We start from the raw sequence: 19,827 nt of genomic DNA on the forward strand, positions 1-19,827 counted from the left end.
TTTCGTTGCAGGCGGAGTTACAGGGCGATCTGGAAGCATGCCGGTACCAAGGGTACCTCTGCGCGGCACCATAGGGGTGCCAGAGCCAAATCCGAGGAGCCTCATGAGAGGGTCCTGGAAGCCGTGTCGGCACCCCGCTAGTCCTTCGGGCGGTTGTGGGCCTGAACAACCGGGGGTTTGCTATGCGGTGCTCCGCCCCGGGAAGGGGCGTGAGTAGAAGTTACCAATGGTCACGTGATCCTGTAAGAGAATCACTTGGACGGCAGCAAAGGCGGAGTCCGTCCCAGTGCTACCCGGCTCATCAGGCGGGCAGGCGGCCCAGTTTGTTGCCTGCCCTTGGATCGCCCATAAGATAACCCACCTATTACATAACGGTGTATGTAATAAACCTGCAGCATTTGTACCCAATCAAACAGTCTGGGTGTGTGTTATTATTGGGTAATGTATTTTGTTGGAGGGGGGACTGAGTGGTGCCAATGGCGATACTATGTGACACTCAATAAGTGAGCCGCAGAACATCCCCAGGCATGTCGGTGTGTGACAAACCGCTGCTTCGCTTCTTTGGCTGACGTTATAAATCAATGCCTATGCATAGCCAAAGGGTTTATTCTGATTAATGATTGGATACATGAGTGGAAAACCCCAGTTCTTTCACCGAGCAACTGGCTCTCATTGGCTGTGCATCTTTGTGCAATATGTACATTCGTCTATACAGCCCATGTTAACTTCGGTATTTGGAGCAAGTCCGGATTTGGTACTTAGCTCCTCACAGCTATCGAAGATACAGTTACACTGTGAATCTTACTGCGGAGTGTCTTCATTATTTTTTAGGTTTCCACAGTACGAGTGTGGAAAGTTCAGGTTGGTTGAAGATGCAACATCGCTACCACTGTTGGTGAGAGCATTGTCACTTAAAATAACAATGGACCTATCATACTCACGGACACTCAACGTGAAGGTTATTCATGGAGTTTATTCCAACGCAACACCAAGAACCAACAGCGGTGTCCTCCTGCTCTCGGGATGCTCTTCGAATGACCCCAACGGAGCAGCTCACAACCCCTCCCCCGGCGCCTGGAGGCCCTCACGGGTGAGTAGTGTGCTCCAAAAGCCATGATTGATTGATTGACACTCCTCAGGTACATCAACGGACAGGAAGAGGATGTCCAACACAAAGGTTCTATAACTGGACTATACTACTGTCATGGAGGACAGAGGGGTCAGGGAACAACCAAGGCATTAAGGTATAGAATTATAGAATGAATTACAACAATACCCTTCATGAATGTATACTACTGATGTGTTCATTTAAAAGAAATACTCTGAAAGAAATCGATTTTAGTGTTGAGTGAGCCTGGCCTCTGCAGTTAGATTCCCATATTATAGATAATATTCTTTGGCTGAAATGCAAACTTGATCCTAAATCAAGTGTTAGCTCCGGCTCTCAGCGGACAGTCTATGCAGGGACGAATCAACTAAATCTGTGGACGGTTGTAACACCAACACGCATTATCCATGGCAAGAACCACAACTGTAGTAGAAACAGGAGGAAACTAGTCCATCAAATCATAGTCACAGAGGCAGCGCTCCAAGAGCTTGATTTGGGGTTCAGTTCTTCCCCAAAACAAACCCAGGTCACAACACTACCACCTACACACCGGGTCAGAAGGTGTCTACTGAGCAGGAAGAAGAGCTCTGGCTGTTCCTGCCCAGAGATTCTCTGGACAAGGGTTGTTTCAGTGGACTCCATAAACAGCTCTTAACTGTCGCATGAAATGACAGAACACACTCACCGGAACACCTGTCCAGAAGCAGGAGCCACTCCAGTACATCCTCCCCATTTGCAAGAAGGAGATGAGCACACCGATGGACACACACACAAGGCCGATCATGAGCAGTACTGCCTGTTGGGAAAAGAAAAGATTCATTCAGGCTACATAACTTTAAAATGGGCCCCACAATGCATTCGACCCCCCCCCCCGTTTCCTTCAACCTTAGTTTCCTGCTCCAATTACAACACCACCCAGTCTGATTTCAGACACAGCCACAGCATGGAAACTGACCTCATCGCTTCTAGGGATCATATCTGCATGACTCTGGACAAAGGAGATATGGCAGCCGTCATCTTCCTGGACCCCTCCACAGAGTTTGACATGGTCTACCACCCTATCCCCATCCAACGCCTACACAACCTCGAAATCCAAAGACACGCGCTCTGATGGATCTGCTTCTTCCTGACGAGAAGGTACAAAAGGGGGTGGTGATGTACGGAGCATCAGAACCAATCAAACACTCACACCCAGTCAACAGATCTGGGTTTGATCCATCACCGTTCTTTAGCCCACTCTGCCACCCCAGTTCAGACATGGCCATATGCAAATCAGTCTGACCCTGTGCCTCATGGGAACAGTCCAGCCCGAACTGCCAAGCCATGCCTTCCCTGGACCGGAAACAAGCTTCCTAGGACCGGTTTCCGGCATTTCAGCTGTCTTCAGCCAGGCTTGCTTGAATCCAGTGGCAAAGTGAGCAAGGGACTCACGTCTGAGCATACCCTGCCAACTTATGGCGAACAAAGCGGTACAAAAGGGGGTGGTGATGGACGGAGCATCAGAACCAATCAAACACTCACACCCAGTCAACAGATCTGGGTTTGATCCATCACCGTTCTTTAGCCCACTCTGCCGCCCCAGTTCAGACATGGCCATATGCAAATCAGTCTGACCCTGTGCCTCATGGGAACAGTCCAGCCCGAACTGCCAAACCATGCCTTCCTTGGACCAGAAACAAGCTTCCTGTGAATGGGGAGCTCTGCCAGCTCCCCATTCACAAACGAGCACAATTCAAACTCCTCACCCACACTTTCAAGGCGCTACAAAACACTGGCCCAGCATATGCCAACAATCACATCTGCTTTCACAAACCTTCCTGACACCTCCGCTCATCCAGACCCCTACCACACACACAAAATGTGCAGAGGGCTCCATTTATCAAGGAGATTTATTATTTGATTAAGTACACTAACTGAACTTACAGATAGAACAGTCAGACTTTACATTTTTACAAAGCCTCCCAGTCTTTGGCAACTTCATCACGTAACTATCATAGGTGACTTAGAATTACTGCAACTGGTGGCCAAGACTTATCTGCACAACAATGTTCAAAAGGCATTTTAAAATAAATACTTGTAAAAATGCTAGTGAGATATGACAAAAAACATGCCAAACCCAAAGCACTGAGATGAGGACTGTGATCCTGTACCAGGCAGCTGTTCAATGCCAGCTCTAGCTGTGGAATGTAAGTCTGCCCTCTCCGCCCAAGCTGATTTGGTCGAGGTGCAATCACTCACCGACGCCTAGAATTTGACAATCTCCAACATCATGGATGACATTGCTCCAATCCAACACAAAAATGCCTCAACTAAAATATCCAAACCGTGGCATAATGACAACTTAAACACTGAACCACGCAACCTCAGGGCAGTTGAATGGTCCTGGCGATCCAATCCTTCCTCGGACCAACTAAAACTCCTTAGAGATGTCAGGAGCTTCTACAATTAACAAATCAAGAGTGCCAAGGCTGACTACTTCCGACACGAACTGGATCAAACAGCAAACTGCCCCAAGAAACTGTTCGAATTGGTCAAACAGCAATCAGTCGTTGTTCCAAACCACTCTGAACTGGATGGCTGCCCACCCTCATGCGATGATCTTGCCGCTTTCTTCTCTGAGAAATCAAGACTCATCTCTGCTGACTTCGCGTCTAAGAAGGCTACTGCCTCCCTCAGGTGCTGCCTCCCCCCTTGACCCCTTGGATAAGGACAAACTGACCACCAAGAACACTAAGAACAATGCGTCATGGGGCACCTTTACCCCTTTTAGTGAAAACTACATCCACAAGATTCTTCAGAATATCAACCCCTCCAACCACTTCAGTGACCTGTTGCCCCCGGCTATCTTCAAAGAAATCAAGAAGGCACTCATCCCCACCTGGACAAGGATAGTAAACGCTTCTCTCTCACAAGGCACGATCCCCACTTGCCTAAAAGCAGCTCAGGTTACACCTATTCTAAAAAAAACGAATGCTGACAAATCTGATCTCAATAATTTCCCCCCCATTTCCAACATACCCACCCTAGCAAAACTTCTAGAAAAATGTGTTCAGTTTCAACTTTGTGATCACATAGAAAACTATCAACTTCTAAAACAACATCAATCTGGTTTCAGGAAGGGACTCAGCACTGAATCGGCTCTCAACCACGTTATGGATGACATTTTAAAAATGCTTGACAAAAATGAATCCTGCCTCCTGATTCTCCTTGACGTTTCCTCCGCCTTCCATACGGTTAATCATGACAACCTTCCATCCATCCTGCAATATAGAATGGGTTTTGCTGATCAGGTGTTACAATGGTTCTCGTCTTTCTTTCATCACAGATCACAAAGAGTCAAGGCAAAGCACTCTCTCGCCCAGCCCTCTCCTGTACTCATGGGGGTCCCTCAAGGGTCCGCCCTATATCCCATCCTATTCAACCTTTTCCTGGAACCTCTCGCTAACTCATTAAACTCTATGAACATTCTCTTCCACATGTATGTGGACGACACGCAACTCTATTTGAAAATCTCATCCTTGGATAACATCATCTCCCTCAACCCTACTCTAAAGTCTACTGAAAACTGGTTAACGGAGAACCATCTCCTGCTTAACACTTCCAAAACAGAATCCCTGCTCATATCCCCCCCCCCGAACCACATCCCCAAGATAGACCTATGGCTGAGTCACCTCACTGCTTTCAATTGCACTCATCTCATCATTGACTCAGCAAAATCCCTCGGAGTCACCATGGACAAGCACCTGAATATGAAAAATCATATCAGCAGTGTATGTAAGGGAGCAAACTATTTGTTGAGGTCACTCAGAAATATCAAACCTTTCCTACCACTAAAGGATTTCAAGCAGGTAGTCCAAGCGCTTGTCTTGCTGAGGCTTGACTATGGCTGCGCTACTCTCAGTGGCCTTCCCAAATACGCCCTGGTGCCACTAAGGTCAACTTTGAACGCAGCGGCTAGACTGGTTACAGGCACCAAAAGATACGATCATATATCCCCAGTCCTAAAATCTCTTCTTTGGCTACCCTACGAAGGCCAAATTCAGTTAAAGATTGCTGTTCTGGCTCACAAAGCCCTTCACTTCAATACTCCCAGGTACCTTGCGCAAAAACTTGAACTATCCTGTGGTTCTAGAGCCTCAAGAAGAGCCACTACCTTCCTCCTGAAACCACTTATCCTGAACAAAAAAAAAACTTGTCACCGAGCCTTCTCCGGTGCTGCACCAAAGATTTGGAACTCTCTTCCACCGGAAGTACGCAGAATCTCTTCAACAAAGACTTTCAAATTGGAAGCTGAACGATTCCGTATGAACAAGTTCTTACCCTAAGAGGGATACGTTCACCTGCTCGGATGTTGATACTGTTTTTTTATGTTATTCCTCCCATTCATATTGTAAAGCGCTCTGTTATCCTTCGGGATCTTGTTCGCACTATATAAAGCTTTATAAATATAAATAAAATAGCTCTTGTCGTGCTGTTCCAGAAGGGACAAGCACCACCAGAGTAATGGTAAGGGACAGGAACAATGTACCTTGCTCCAGGGTATGCTGAGAGTGGAGGATCAAAGGGGCTCTGGCAGTTTGTCGGAGCAAAGTTTCCCAGGATGGACCAAAAGGAGTAGCCGTTATCCATCAACTTTAGTGCCAAAGCCATTCAGTCCAAGGCAGCCAAACTCCCTCCAGAGTTCAGTTCAACAGAAAAAACCTATCTGGTAAGGGTGCACAGAGACTGGGTCGCCATGAACAACACCCAGGGAGTCATGCGAAACAAAAGAAATCCTACATCATCCAGCCATGTTTAGGAGGTCTACTGCTCTACTGTTAACTCGTGCCAACTCCACACCAAGTCCAGTGACTGCGCAAACACTGCATGATCCGAGTTCTGCGTGGACTCTTTGTGGGGATGGAAGACAAGTGAAGGTAGATGAAAGAAACTGTGTGATTAGCTTTGCAGGATGTCAGTTCTGCAGAAGTAACAGGTCCACAATCGTCTCCTTATTGGGACCCAAGCATTCCATTGTAGCGCTTGACTCTGTCAGGGTAGCGAAGCAGAGCAGTCCCAGGCCTACTCAGGAGAGGTGGTGTGGGCTAGTAATCTACTCAGGAGAGGTGGTGTGGGCTAGTAATCTGCTCTGGAGAGGTGGTGTGGGCTAGTAATCTACACAGGAGACGTGGTGTGGGCTAGTAATCTACTCAAGAGAGGTTGTGTGGGCTAGCAATCTACTCAGGAGAGGTGGTGTGGGTTAATAATCTGCTCTGGAGAGGTGGTGTGGGTTAATAATCTGCTCTGGAGAGGTGGTGTGGGCTAGTAATTTACTCAGGAGAGGTGGTGTGGGCTAGTAATCTACTCAGGAGAGGTGGTGTGGGCTAGTAATCTGCTCTGTTGAGGTAGTGTGGGCTAGTAATCTACTCATGAGTGATGGTGTGGGCTAGTAATCTGCTCTGGAGAGGTGTGTGGGCTAGTAATCTACCCTGGAGAGGTGGTGTGGGCTAGTAATCTGCTCTGGAGAGGTGTTGTGGGCTAGTAATCTACTCAGGAGAGGTGGTGTGGGCTAGTAATCTGCTCAGGAGAGGTGGTGTGGGCTAGTAATCTGCTCTGGTGAGGTGTGTGGGCTAGTAATCTACCCTGGAGAGGTGGTGTGGGCTAGTAATCTGCACTGGAGAGGTGGTGTGGGCTAGTAATTTACTCAGGAGAGGTGGTGTGGGCTAGTAATCTACTCAGGAGAGGTGGTGTGGGCTAGTAATCTGCTCTGTTGAGGTAGTGTGGGCTAGTAATCTACTCATGAGTGATGGTGTGGGCTAGTAATCTGCTCTGGAGAGGTGTGTGGGCTAGTAATCTACCCTGGAGAGGTGGTGTGGGCTAGTAATCTGCTCTGGAGAGGTGGTGTGGGCTAGTAATCTACTCAGAAGAGGTGTTGTGGGCTAGTAATCTACTTATGAGAGATGGTGTGGGCTAGTAATCTGCTCTGGAGAGGTGTGTGGGCTAGTAATCTACCCTGGAGAGGTGGTGTGGGCTAGTAATCTGCTCTGGAGAGGTGTTGTGGGCTAGTAATCTACTCAGAAGAGGTGGTGTGGGCTAGTAATCTGCTCTGGTGAGGTAGTGTGGGCTAGTAATCTACTCAGGAGAGGTGGTGTGGGCTAGTAATCCACTCTGGAGAGGTGGTGTGGGCTAGTAATCTACCCCGGAGAGGTGGTGTGGACTAGTAATCTGCATCCGCAGGCAGTCAATAATAGCACTCAATAAATCGCTACCATTCAGGGCTTTTTCTTTTAAAAAGGAAATGTACCTTTATTATACACACACTAATAAATACTATACATTCATGTATAAATATAGACCTCAGATAGATGAAAATACTTTTTGTGACACCCACCCTTATAACACATCTTACCCCTAGTGAGTCCTGAACACATAATCACAATGCCCCCTCCCCCACCTATACCAGATGCAGCATCACAACATAAGGGGTTATCATTTTATATATGAGGCAGGACTATAGGCTTGGTCAAAGGGTCATCACATTAATATCTATCACTGGCCTATTGGCTTTGTCGGGGTGCCACCGCATTGTAAAAATAACAAGCACATGACCCGATTCACCATGGAAACCAATGACATGTAAATAGCATAACGTTATTTAAATGAATACATTATAGGCAAATTCTCTGTCCAGAAACATCTTGGTGAGATACTTCTAAATAATACTGATGTGTTTGTGTTACATCTCATTCTAGATACTAAAATCAAAATTTGATGAAAACGTGTCACTACCACAAAGGTATTTATAAAACATTGTCTCTCCATTATAAACAAGAGTTAAAAGTGCCACTGCCACTAATTGAACTTCCCAGTCCTGTGAGATTGCCCAGACTACAGGCCAGACGAGGCCAAGACCCCATTAAGTTCCTTCCTTTCCTTAACAAAGTTCGAAACAGGAGTGAATGAGTCGTGTTGGGTGTTGCACTAAGTGTGACATTTAATTTCATTATATAAAGACCAGACTAGCTCTGATCCATGGGTGGATGATTTTGTGCCCAAACGAGCGTCCTCTATCGGGCCATCAAATTCTGGCAAAATCAGATTTCATTTTCAGCCCCGAGTTCTGCTGTTATGGCTGTCACTGGCTGCAATCAAGTTCTCGTTTGATGTATGTTTATTTGATTGTTTTCTATGAGTTACAATCACAACCTCATCGACAACTTCTGTCGCCCAACCCCTCCCTCCCCTCGATCAGTTCCCACCACTTCGGACACACATTCAAGTGCTTCTTGCCCAGTGGTATCATAACATAACGTCTACTTGTAAAGCGCAGGGTATCCTGGCGCTGAATAACAGATGTTTATTGTTACCCAACTCAATGGCACTCATTTTCATCGACCTCAGAAGGATGAAAGGCTGAGTGGACCTGTGCCCATGAGGTCAAACACAGGCCCCTACAGTGGGCGCATTAATCCACCCGCCACTGCTCCTCCTTTTAACTTGCAGCATTCCAGGTTATATAATCTGCGCCGGGCACCAGGGTTCAGGTAGAAGGTTCACTCTGGATCAGTGCCTGCTTCCTGGCCCTCTTGAACGTCAGTTTCGCTCTAATGTTCTATATCACTCAGGAACATTTTCCAAATTAGGATTTCGTGAGCATCTCCTCTTTAATACTGCAGTTGCTTCCTTAGCCGACATTCCCACGCTCCTTTTTTCACCATTTTTCTTTAAACTAGCGCTATGCCCACTTCCGCTATCCTCGACCAACTCCAGTAGGCATATGCCTATAGTTGGTTCATAATACCAGTAAGTGTACTTAGTTTGGGTCACTTCTGGAAGAAGTTTCCAATCCTTCCACACCGCCATCATGTTTTTCTATCTGTGCCAGTGTTTTTTCTTCATTTGAGCCAGCTGCAGAGCTTAATTTGAGCCGGTGGTTTCTGGTGCTTGGCACCCGCACTTAATTGTCAACACCGGCACTTGTGACAGTCTGCCACATGGTGGCGCTGTCTGTATAATCTAGAGATGAGCACAGCAACAGTTCTTTACTAAATCAATATGCATTAACAATTACTACTACTGCCACCCAAGCCCTTCTGGTAGCTTCGGGGGGCCTGGACTAGTCTGAATTGTCACACTTGTAAGAGTGTGGAGGTGAGTAGTTGTGTGTTGGTGCTGTCGTTGGCAGCGCTGGCAGCGGCAATGGGTGGTGCAGCCTGCGGCGGCCTCCTGGCGAGGGCCCTGAAACTCCTTTTTTATTTTATTTTTACTAAGTAAGCCCTGGTCAACAGTCACTCATGCCAGGGTTTCTTTTGTGCATGATTGGTGGTGTCATAAACATATAAGGTGCACATTCATTACTAATAGCATTAAATCTGGCATTTCTGGTGACTTCTCAGCATATTCCGAATCTGTTGTACTCTTCTGTGCCAGTATTTCTCCGCCTTAATATGGTCTAAGCATGTACTCTGTCAGTATCCTGCCTCATATAAACTAGATAATACCTTGCCCCCAACAGCCCCCAGGCCCCCCAGGCCTAGGACTAATTGTTGACCTTGTGTATCTCGATCTCTTTTGCAGGATTGTCACACTTCTCGCACCAGAGCTGGCCCTGCTGCTGCCCACTCAGGGCAGAGCTCTGATATCCCCAGCCCTCGCCCTCCAGTCACTGCAGTGTCACCCCCTCCTTAGCACGCTTCACAAAGGCGCACAGTGTCACAATGCTAGTCGTGTCAGGTGTGTGCTACTGTTGTGTATCTCCACTATGGGTCCCACCTGCACAGGCATTGCTCTTACGAGCTTCTTTGGAAGAAGAGTAGGGGCGTACGTCACTGGCAGTGGTAAATCCCCCCTCTGGTTCATTTCACTTTTTAGGGTGGCGACTTCAGTTTTTCACCAGGGGACGACGTATCGTCGTTTTCATCCGGTGCCTGCATTCCCCCCGGTCCCAGGGCAGTCTTCGGGGTCCCAGGGCACCTCTGGCTTCACCTGCCTCCCTATAGAACCACCTCATCAATAGGTCTAGTCTCTGAAAGAATTTTCGGGAATTTGCAAAGTCATGTGTTACATAATAGAAAGTACTCTGGGAGTTACTACCAGTTCACTTGAGCAAGTTACCCATTGGGAACTTTAATCATTTGGTTACTCAAATATCAACATGGGTATTTGCCTGTAAGAGTGGTTTACCAGCTTAAAGCCTTTCTGGATTCACATACTGTGTATTATTCCGCCATCCAGTGGTGGGTCCTACATGCACAATATACTTACTAAAGGGGCTTTTAGCGCGGTCTCATTGTCCACTGGTCGGCTGCAGTGTCAGACCATTGGACAGCACACAGTACAGGGCAATGGGCCAGCCTACTTCAGCCACCCGGACAGCACACAGTATAGGGCAATGGGCCAGCCTACTTCAGCCACTCGGACAGCACACAGTATAGGGCAATGGGCCAGCCTACTTCAGCCACCTGGACAGCACACAGTATAGGGCAATGGGTCAGCCTCCTTCAACCACCAGGACAGCACACAGTATAGGGCAATAGGCCAACCTACTTCAGCCACCCGGACAGCACACACTATAGGGCAATGGGCCAGCCTACTTCAGCCACCCGGACAGCACACGGCATAGGGCAATGGGCCAGCCTACTTCAGCCACCCGGACAGCACACAGTATAGGGCAATGGGCCAGCCTACTTCAGCCACCCCGACAGCACACAGTAGAGGGCAATGGGCCAGCCTCCTTCAGTCACCCGGACAGCACACAGTATAGGGCAACGGGCCAACCTACTTCAGCCACCTCGACAGCACACAGTATAGGGCAATGGGCCAGCCTCCTTCAGTCACCCGGACAGCACACGGTATAGGGCAATGGGCTAACCTACTTCGGCCCCCCGGACAGCACACAGTATAGGGCAATGGGCCAGCCTCCTTCAGTCACCCAGACAGCACACAGTATAGGGCAACGGGCCAACCTACTTCAGCCACCCAGACAGCACACAGTATAGGGCAATGGGTCATCCCACTTCAGCCACCCAGACAGCACACAGTAGAGGGCAATGGGCCAGCCTACTTCAGTCACCCGGACAGCACACAGTATAGGGCAACGGGCCAACCTACTTCAGCCACCCCGACAGCACACAGTATAGGGCAATGGGCCAGCCTCCTTCAGTCACCTGGACAGCACACAGTATAGGGCAATGGGCTAACCTACTTCGGCCCCCCGGACAGCACACAGTATAGGGCAATGGGCCAGCCTACTTCAGCCACCCGGACAGCACACAGTATAGGGCAATGAGTCAGTCCACTTCAGCCACCCGGACAGCACACAGTATAGGGCATTGGGCCAGCCTCCTTCAGTCACCCGGACAGCACACAGTATAGGGCAACGGGCCAACCTCCTTCAGCCACCCGGACAGCAAACGTCATAGGGCAATGGGCCAACCTACTTCAGCCATCCGGACAGCGCACAGTAGAGGGCAATGGGCCAGCCTACTTCAGCCACCCGGACAGCACACAGTAGAGGGCAATGAGCCAGCCTACTTCAGCCACCCGGACAGCACACAGTAGAGGGCAATGGGCTAGCCTACTTCAGCCACCCGGACAGCACACATTAGAGGGCAATGGGCCAGCCTACTTCAGCCACCCAGACAGCGCACACTATAGGGCAACGGGCCAGCCTACTTCAGCCACCCAGACAGCACACAGTATAGGGCAACGGGCCAGCCTTCTTCAGCCACCCGGACAGCACACAGTATAGGGCAACGGGCCAACCTCCTTCAGCCACCCCGACAGCACACAGTATAGGGCAACGTGCCAGCCTACTTCAGCCATCCGGACAGCGCACAGTAGAGGGCAATGGGTCAGCCTACTTCAGCCACTGGCTAAGTTCACTTTGAGTGAGTGCATTTTGCTCTTTCACAAAAGCACATCAACACATAAGGGAGCGGCCTTTAATGCAGTGCTTTTATTTTTACTTTATCATTACTTCGTGTTGCCTTTGTGATTAGATTCTGATTTGATATCAGGACTCTTTCTACCAAACGTGGCACTGGGCACATTCCAGCTTTGTCAGCTTTTGTCTGCTATAGTGCTACATTTGTAAACAGATAAGTGCCATGGCCCTTGTCAGGAGGCCACTGCAGCTTGCAACACCCACTGCCCTTGCCAGCAGTGCCAATGACAGCCCCAACACGACTACTAACCGTCACACTCCTACAAGAGTGACACTTCAGACTATTACAGGGCCCCAAAGTTTCAAGGAAAGCATGGGAGGCAGGAATTAGTCATTTTAAATGCAGGATAAATTAATAAACAGCTTCTGTTGTGCTAAACAATAAATTAGACACGCAGCGATACCACGCGGCAGACTGTTATAAGTGCCGGGGCTGACAAGTAAGTGCGGGTACCAAGCACCGGAAACCACTGGCTCAAATTAAGCATTCCTTTTGGGGTGTCCTATGTTTAACTGACTACTGCTATTTGACATCATACCAGATCATGTTAATTTAAAACTGTTCTCTATAATGTCACCCTCTTTTTCTCATATATGCAACGAATTGCATGCATAACTGCACTCCTGTGTGTCACGCTGGTATGTAGCTTGAGGCTTCCAGTTATACTTGTAGATCAGTTTAGATTCTATGTCCTGCTTGTATGGCTTCCTAGATTGCTTTCTGTGCTCTTGTATGGTGAGTTAATACAGACATTTAACTATTACATTTCTAAGTGGAGCTGTGCTGTGTATTCCAACTATCTATCTTTATTTGCAACCCTATCTGTCTGTCTACCTATCTATACGTCTGTCTATCTACCAGTCTCATCTTTTTATCCATCTACCTGTCTACCTACATACTTATTGATCTGTCTGCCAACCTACTTGTCTTTCTACCTCTGTGCCCACCTATGGACCTGTCTGTCTGTCTGTCTATCTATCTATCTATCTATCTATCTATCTATCTATCTATCTATCTATCTATCTATCTATCTATCTATCTATCTATCTATCTATCTATCTCTCTATCTGCCTGCCTGCCCACCCGCTGTCCGTCTATCTATCTATCTATCTATCTATCTATCTATCTATCTATCTATCTATCTATCTATCTATCTATCTATCTATCTATCTATCTATCTATCTATCTATCTATCTATCTATCTATCTATCTATCTATCTATCTATCTATCTATCTATCTATCTATCTATCTATCTATGTATCTATCTATCTATCTATCTACCCTGTCTGATGCACGGATGTGCTCACTGCTGACAATCTTGGATGAGGCGCTCAGTATTACATCTCCAATGTCAGTAGCTCTGGGTGATTTTTATTGAACATAAGTAGCTCTTGTTACAGAAAAGCTCAGAGACCCTTACTGTAAACAGTACATCCCCGCCCTCTTGGTGTCAGGTGAGTGGAGGGCGCAATCTGCCTGTGCTGGCAGATGTTTGCTCTGATCGACCACCTTGGGTAAGAAGTTCAGGTTGGATTCATCATCACTCTATCCTTGTGGATTTGAAGCTGGGGTTCCTGAGTTGTGGGTGCTTGGAGCTCACTTACCCTGTGTAAGGATGTGGTGCCACAAGGAATGCCGCCTTCAGTGGCAGAAATACGAGCCCTGGGTTTCCTTTCGCTCCTGCGGAAACGCAGAAGTTGGTCGTTGTTGCATTCCTCCTAGCAAGGATGGAGCCCTGCAATGACCTATATCTGGGCACCCACAAAAGATTGCAGCGGAAGCTTCGAATGCGGCTGACCATTTGTTCTTGAGGATCTCAAATTTGATCCCATCACCGCAGGCATTTGTGATCTCCATTGCTTGCTGGAGACCGAACGGGTCAAATTTCAGGCCCTCTGTGGTGTTCACAAGTCCCTGCATAGTGGAGGTCCTGCTTACTTTAGGAAGTCCTTTCCTGGCATGTGCCAGGACGTAATTTAAGGCCCAGCGCTGCAAAATGAGTGGCAGTTCCCAAAATAAAGAAAGCAAGATGGGGAGGACGAAGCTTTCCTTGTTAGGCTTGTAGGCTGTGGAACTCTTTGCTTCTTTGCCTACCCAACAGATCCTACTTTGGAAAATTGTTAAAAACCTGTCCCTTCTCTATTCACTCCCAGTAGATAGGTATATTCATTTCAGGAATGCTTAGTGCTAAGACGCCTCGGCATATGCGTGCTTTAGAGAAATGCTACTAACTTACTTACCTGGCTCTACTCTAATCCACTTACCTGGAGAGCCATGTTTGCCGAGTCTATTGGGGTGCAATGAGGATTGAGATCATAGGTGCTCGTTTGCTCCTCTCTATCACGAGCTAGGGGGCATATCAACAACAACCGGCGATAATTATCTCTAAGCGCACTTAGCGCTAGGATAATTATCGCCGGCTAGCGTGAATTTTTATCTCTGAGATAGCGTGCTATTAGCAACGCTTATCTCAATAGCGATAAAAATATACACGCTAACAGGCTAACGTGAGATTATCGCTGGAAACCCAGCGATAATCTCACGTTACCTTGTTGATAGGGACAGGCAAACTTAGCCATGATATCCTCCTTCCATAGGATATCATGGCTAAGTCAGAAAAATACCAGACGTAAAAAAGCAGCGTTAACCGTGGTTAGCGCTGCTTTTTTCGTCTCTAACAGGGTTAGCGACATTCTTGATAATAGGAGAAATGTCGCTTAGCGACATTTCTCCTATTATTTTACTCTGGAACGCCCCCTTTGCATCTCATTAGAGATGCAAGGGGAAGCGTAGAGTTAAAGGGTGCTAACATGCAAATTTGCACGTTAGCACCCTGTTGTTGATAGGGCGCTAGTTTTATCTCTCCTTTTTTGGCTTTTAAAGCCAAAAAAGCAGAGATAAAGCCCTTGTTGATATGCCCCCAGATGAGTGGAATTTGAGAGAAAGTGTATGGAGATACCCCTGACCAGTCTATTCACAGCGCATTCCCCAACGATGATGGCTTGGCTTTCTAGATGCATAGTTTTTTGTACATTTTCTCGGGTTGCAAATAGGTCTGGGAGAGGAGTGTCCCACCTGTGGGAATCCTATCTACTACCTGTTGTTTTACTTCTCACTCATGTGAGGCATTAACCTGTCAGCTTAGCCTGTTCACTTCTGCGTTTTGGACTCCTGGTAGGAGGATTGCTACTGTTACATGTCTCTCTTTGGCCCATGTCCATCTGTCCTGCGCTAGTGTGGATAGCATGAGACAGCACGTTTGTTGAGGCAGAACATGATGGTGGTTGTATTGTCCGTCTGAACCGGCACTTCCTTCTGCTTGATATGCGACTGAAAAGCTTGCAGGGATAGGAACAACACCTGAGTTAATCTTGAGTGTATGTGTTTTACTGCTTCCTCTGGGCTCCATAAGCCCCTGATGTTCAATCTCCCTGTGTGAGCCCCTCCACCCTGTGAGGGAGGCATCCGTTGTTATGATCATTGAGGGAGTTGCTTGTGTGAAAGAACTGGTTATTAGGATGTTCTTTGTATTTCACCCCTGAATTTCCTTGTGTAGTCGTCTGTGACAACTCCCTGTTGCCTGTGACCCTCTCCTCTGTACCCACACCTGCAGTGGTCCCGTGTGTAAACTGGCATTTGGTATGAGTGGTATGCATGATGCCATCATGCCCATCAGCTTACCACCATCCTCGCTGTCAGAGGTTGCTCCTTCTGGTGAAAGCAAACTTTCTTTGTCAGTGCCAGGATTCTATTTTTAAAAGGGAATGGTTTGACTACTTTGGGGTTGTCTGGCACCTAGACATGTGTTTTCCCTTTCGCTGTCGTGGACATTTGCCTGTTTAAGAAAAAACCCAGGTTGTGTAAGGTTCTTATTGTTTGAACAACGTTGCCTTTACCAGCAAAACAAGCACCCCCTTTCCACCACTGCAGCTAGGCATTTTGTGAACACCCTGGGTGAGGATTACCAAAAGGTAACATAGTGAACTGGTAATGCACCTTGTCTGCGGGGAATCGCAGGATTCTTTTGTTTCTGGTGTTCATCAGCACATGGAAGATTGCTTCTTTCAGGTCTATGGTTGCCATATAATCCCCTTTTTCCAGATGGTAGATAACCTCTTGCAGAGTTGCCATCTGAAACATCTGCATCTTGATGAACCTGTTTAGGGCCCGAGCTCTATGATGGGTCGGAGAGGCTTGTCCTGTTGTGGGACCAAGAAGGAGACGGAGTAGAGTACTTGTCCCTGTCCCCTGTTTGGAGCTATTTCTACAGCCTTTGTTCTGCAGCAAATCTTTCCCTTCTAGCCTGTGGTGCAGCAGATCTAATGTGCTGTGTCTTCTTGGCTTTGCCTTGCTGTTCCGTGGTGGTTTTATGAGCTCCAAGCAGGATCAGTGCTGCATGAAGCGGAGTATCCACTTTCAGAGGTTTTGTTCCATTCTCCGTAGAATCCCTTGGGTGCAGCATCTCTTAGTGCTGTTCCTCCCTCGAAAGCGCTGCCTCGGATTGCTGCTATGCCGTTGGGTTGTGGCGCCTTGTCTTGATGGCTGTAGGGTCAAGTGTGAATGAAGCACACGTGGTCGTGAGCCTCCTCTTACAGGTAGGGTCTACCTTCGGACGGCTCTGCTGCTGAACTGTCCCCTGAATTGAAGGGCGCCCGTGGACCTGGTTCAGTCATTCTCCTTACACATCCTTTGAAGGCAGATGTTGACAGATGATCCACAGGATCTTACTCCCCTGAACAGCATGTTCACAACAGCGCCCTGTGCCTTTTGCTTAAAGCTGGACACGCAGACACGCAAGCTTCTCGCACATGGTCCCGTTGCAGAGCGGTCTGCTGGCCATGTCCGGACCATCCAGAGCTATTAAATGCATGTGTTGCTGATGGTTCTTCCCCACCCTGATGATTTTGTTTGCTCTTTCTACTCTAGGAGGATTTGTAAGAGGCCCTCCGTCTCCTCCCACTGCTGGTGGCCTTACCTTTTCTGGAGAGCACTGGAGAAGTCTCTTCTCGATTGGACCGCTAGAGATCGCTTCCTCTTCCTGCCCGCCATTTCCACCTGCTGCTTCTCTTTGTCGGATGGTAGGCCCATCGCTGTGGGAGTACTAGCCCCCAGTGCGCCCTTCGCTGTGGGAGTGTGTTACAAATAAATGAATGCTATGTAGTCCAGAGATGTGGTTCAAGATCTCAGCTTTATTCTTCAAGCAGGATTCTCAACAAGTTCATGCTAGGCCTTAATCAGTGTCCAGCAATACCCTACCAGGAGCAGCCTCCCTGCTGCTCAGCCCATCTCACCAACTGATCTCTGCTTCCACTCAAACACACTCAACATTCCGATGACATCACACAGACTGAGCAGCAAGGCAAGGACAGCAACAGAGAGGATGCACCATTTACTTCCTAGATTATAACAGAGTGCTAGCCCCCAGTGGGCACATCTCTGTGGGAGTGCTAGCCCCCTGTGGGCCCATCGCTGTGGGAGTGCTAGCCCCCAGTGGGCCCATCGCTGTGGGAGTGCTAGCCCCCAGTGGGCCCATCGCTGTGGGAGTGCTAGCCCCCAGTGGGCCCATCGCTGTGGGAGTGCTACCCCCAGTGGGCCCATCGCTGTGGGAGTGCTACCCCCAGTGGGCCCATCGCTGTGGGAGTGCTAGCCCCCAGTGGGCCCATCGCTGTGGGAGTGCTAGCCCCCAGTGGGCCCATCGCTGTGAGAGTGCTAGCCCCCAGTGGGCCCATCGCTGTGGGAGTGCTAGCCCCCAGTGAGCCCATCGCTGTGGGAGTGCTAGCCCCCAGTGGGCCCATCGCTGTGGGAGTGCTACCCCCAGTGGGCCCATCGCTGTGGGAGTTCTAGCCCCCAGTGGGCCCATCGCTGTGGGAGTGCTAGCCCCCAGTGGGCCCATCGCTGTGGGAGTGCTAGCCCCCAGTGGGCCCATCGCTGTGGGAGTGCTAGCCCCCAGTGGGCCCATCGCTGTGGGAGTGCTAGCCCCCAGTGGGCCCATCGTTGTGGGAGTGCTAGCCCCCAGTGGGCCCATCGCTGTGGGAGTGCTAGCCCTCAGTGGGCTTATCGCTGTGGGAGTGCTAGCCCTCAGTGGGCCCATCGCTGTGGGAGTGTTAGCCCCCAGTGGGCCCATCGCTGTGGGAGTGCTAGCCCTCAGTGGGCTTATCGCTGTGGGAGTGCTAGCCCCCAGTGGGCCCATCGCTGTGGGTGTGCTAGCCCCCAGTGGGCCCATCGCTGTGGGAGTGCTAGCCCCCATTGGGCCCATCGCTGTGGGAGTGCTAGCCCCCAGTGGGCCCATCGCTGTGGGAGTGCTAGCCCCCAGTGGGCCCATCGCTGTGGGAGTGCTAGCCCCCAGTGGGCCCATCGCTGTGGGAGTGCTAGCCCCCAGTGGGCCCATCGCTGTGGGAGTGCTAGCCCTGCTCCGTACTGTAGATGCTATAATCGAATCAGCACTGACTCGGCCCCTGATGTATGCAGAGTCCCAAGTAGAGGGTCTACATTTGTTCTCTACCTTTGGGGTAACCGCTTTTGCTGTGGACGGTTCCCTGAATTCTTCACACCCCTAGTCCACTACAGTAGGCAGCATGGGCAGGAAGTGGCTCTTTCTCTGAGAAGGCAGCAGTGTTTCCAACAAGAACAAACTTTGGTAATCATCAGCTTCGCCTATGTAATTAATAAAGAGCTGTTTTCATCAATGATTCTCCAGGAGAAGGAAAGAACTCCCAGACAGATAACAAGGGAGTGGAGAGGATGTGGTGCAGCGGCCAGAGCTGCTGACTCATGAGCTGGGGATCCCGTTTTGAGTCAGGGTGATGCAATGTAACAGTCTGTGATTCTGTGCAAATCACTTAATCTCTCCGGGTGATAAATTGTTAAATAAATATGCTGCCAAAGGAAGTGACAAGACTTTATGGAAATATAGTTCCACCAAAAAGGTTGTGTTAACAGTCTTTCGGCAGTGGGAAACTGATAGGAGCAGCGGAGGTGAAACAAGCATTGGTAAATGCAGGAAAATATTTTTATAGAAATGGAGGAAAGGTAAGTGGCACGCTCAGGAACCACTAAGAAGCCTGGAAAGAGAGGAGGCGAGATGTAAATCCCTTTTAAGTTTATATTGAAAACAATAGATTTCTCAAGCACATCGCTGTGCAGGCGAACCCGAAAAAGGATTCAGTATGCTCCTCCTCGAGTTTGACTCTGTAGGTATCAGCAGCCCTCTTTACCACAGTGTAAGAAAACAGCGACGTAATCGAGTGGCGAGGGGTTGGTGTCTTCATCCTTCTTCTGAGGTGTCAGATTCCAAGGTTCCTTGCTGAAAGGGGTTACCTTGTAGTTTTCTTTGTACTTGAAGACTTCGTCTTCCAGGTCCTCCGCTGGTTCTGGCGTTGTCGGCAGCTCCAGCTCCTGAATCGGTTTCTCCTTTGAGGACTGGAGGGGAATTCTCCAGACCTTCATGGATTCCACCTCCCTCCCATGTTCTCGATCGCCATACAGACTCGAGGCCGGTTCTGAGGGTTTACCACCTGCGGATCCCTGGGTTTTATATCAGAGGGGGTCTGTGGGCTTGTGCTTGCTCTCCACCACCTTGGCGTTTGGTGTTGGTGTGGACTGGGGGGGGTCCGATGCTCTCTACTCTGCCTCTGGCTCCCTGAGGTGTTACCTTGTGTTTCTGGCCATCAGTGTCCTGCACCGTCGATCTCCTCAGCATGTTCTCCCTTCTATTTATTTATTTATTTATTTATTTGAAGGTTTTATATAGCGCGAACATGACCCTTGCGGGTATCAGAGCGCTTTACAAGAGA

The 19,827-nt window shown here is 48.9% G+C and overlaps 1 protein-coding gene across 2 annotated transcripts in view; it reads right to left on the reverse strand.

Moving 5' to 3' along the window:
* The window catches only part of LOC146839441 (transmembrane protein 176B-like), a 112,302-nt gene that overhangs the window by 60,187 nt on the left and 32,288 nt on the right, over positions 1-19,827 (reverse strand). For both annotated transcript variants that reach the window (XM_085651491.1, XM_085651492.1), the window contains exon 3: positions 1,794-1,904. In XM_085651491.1, the coding sequence (XP_085507617.1) occupies positions 1,794-1,904 (111 nt within the window). The remainder of the gene's footprint in view (positions 1-1,793; positions 1,905-19,827) is intronic.

This window comes from Triturus cristatus, chromosome 4_1 (genome assembly GCF_964204655.1).
Source record: "Triturus cristatus chromosome 4_1, aTriCri1.1, whole genome shotgun sequence".
Taxonomy (NCBI): Eukaryota; Metazoa; Chordata; class Amphibia; order Caudata; family Salamandridae; genus Triturus; species Triturus cristatus.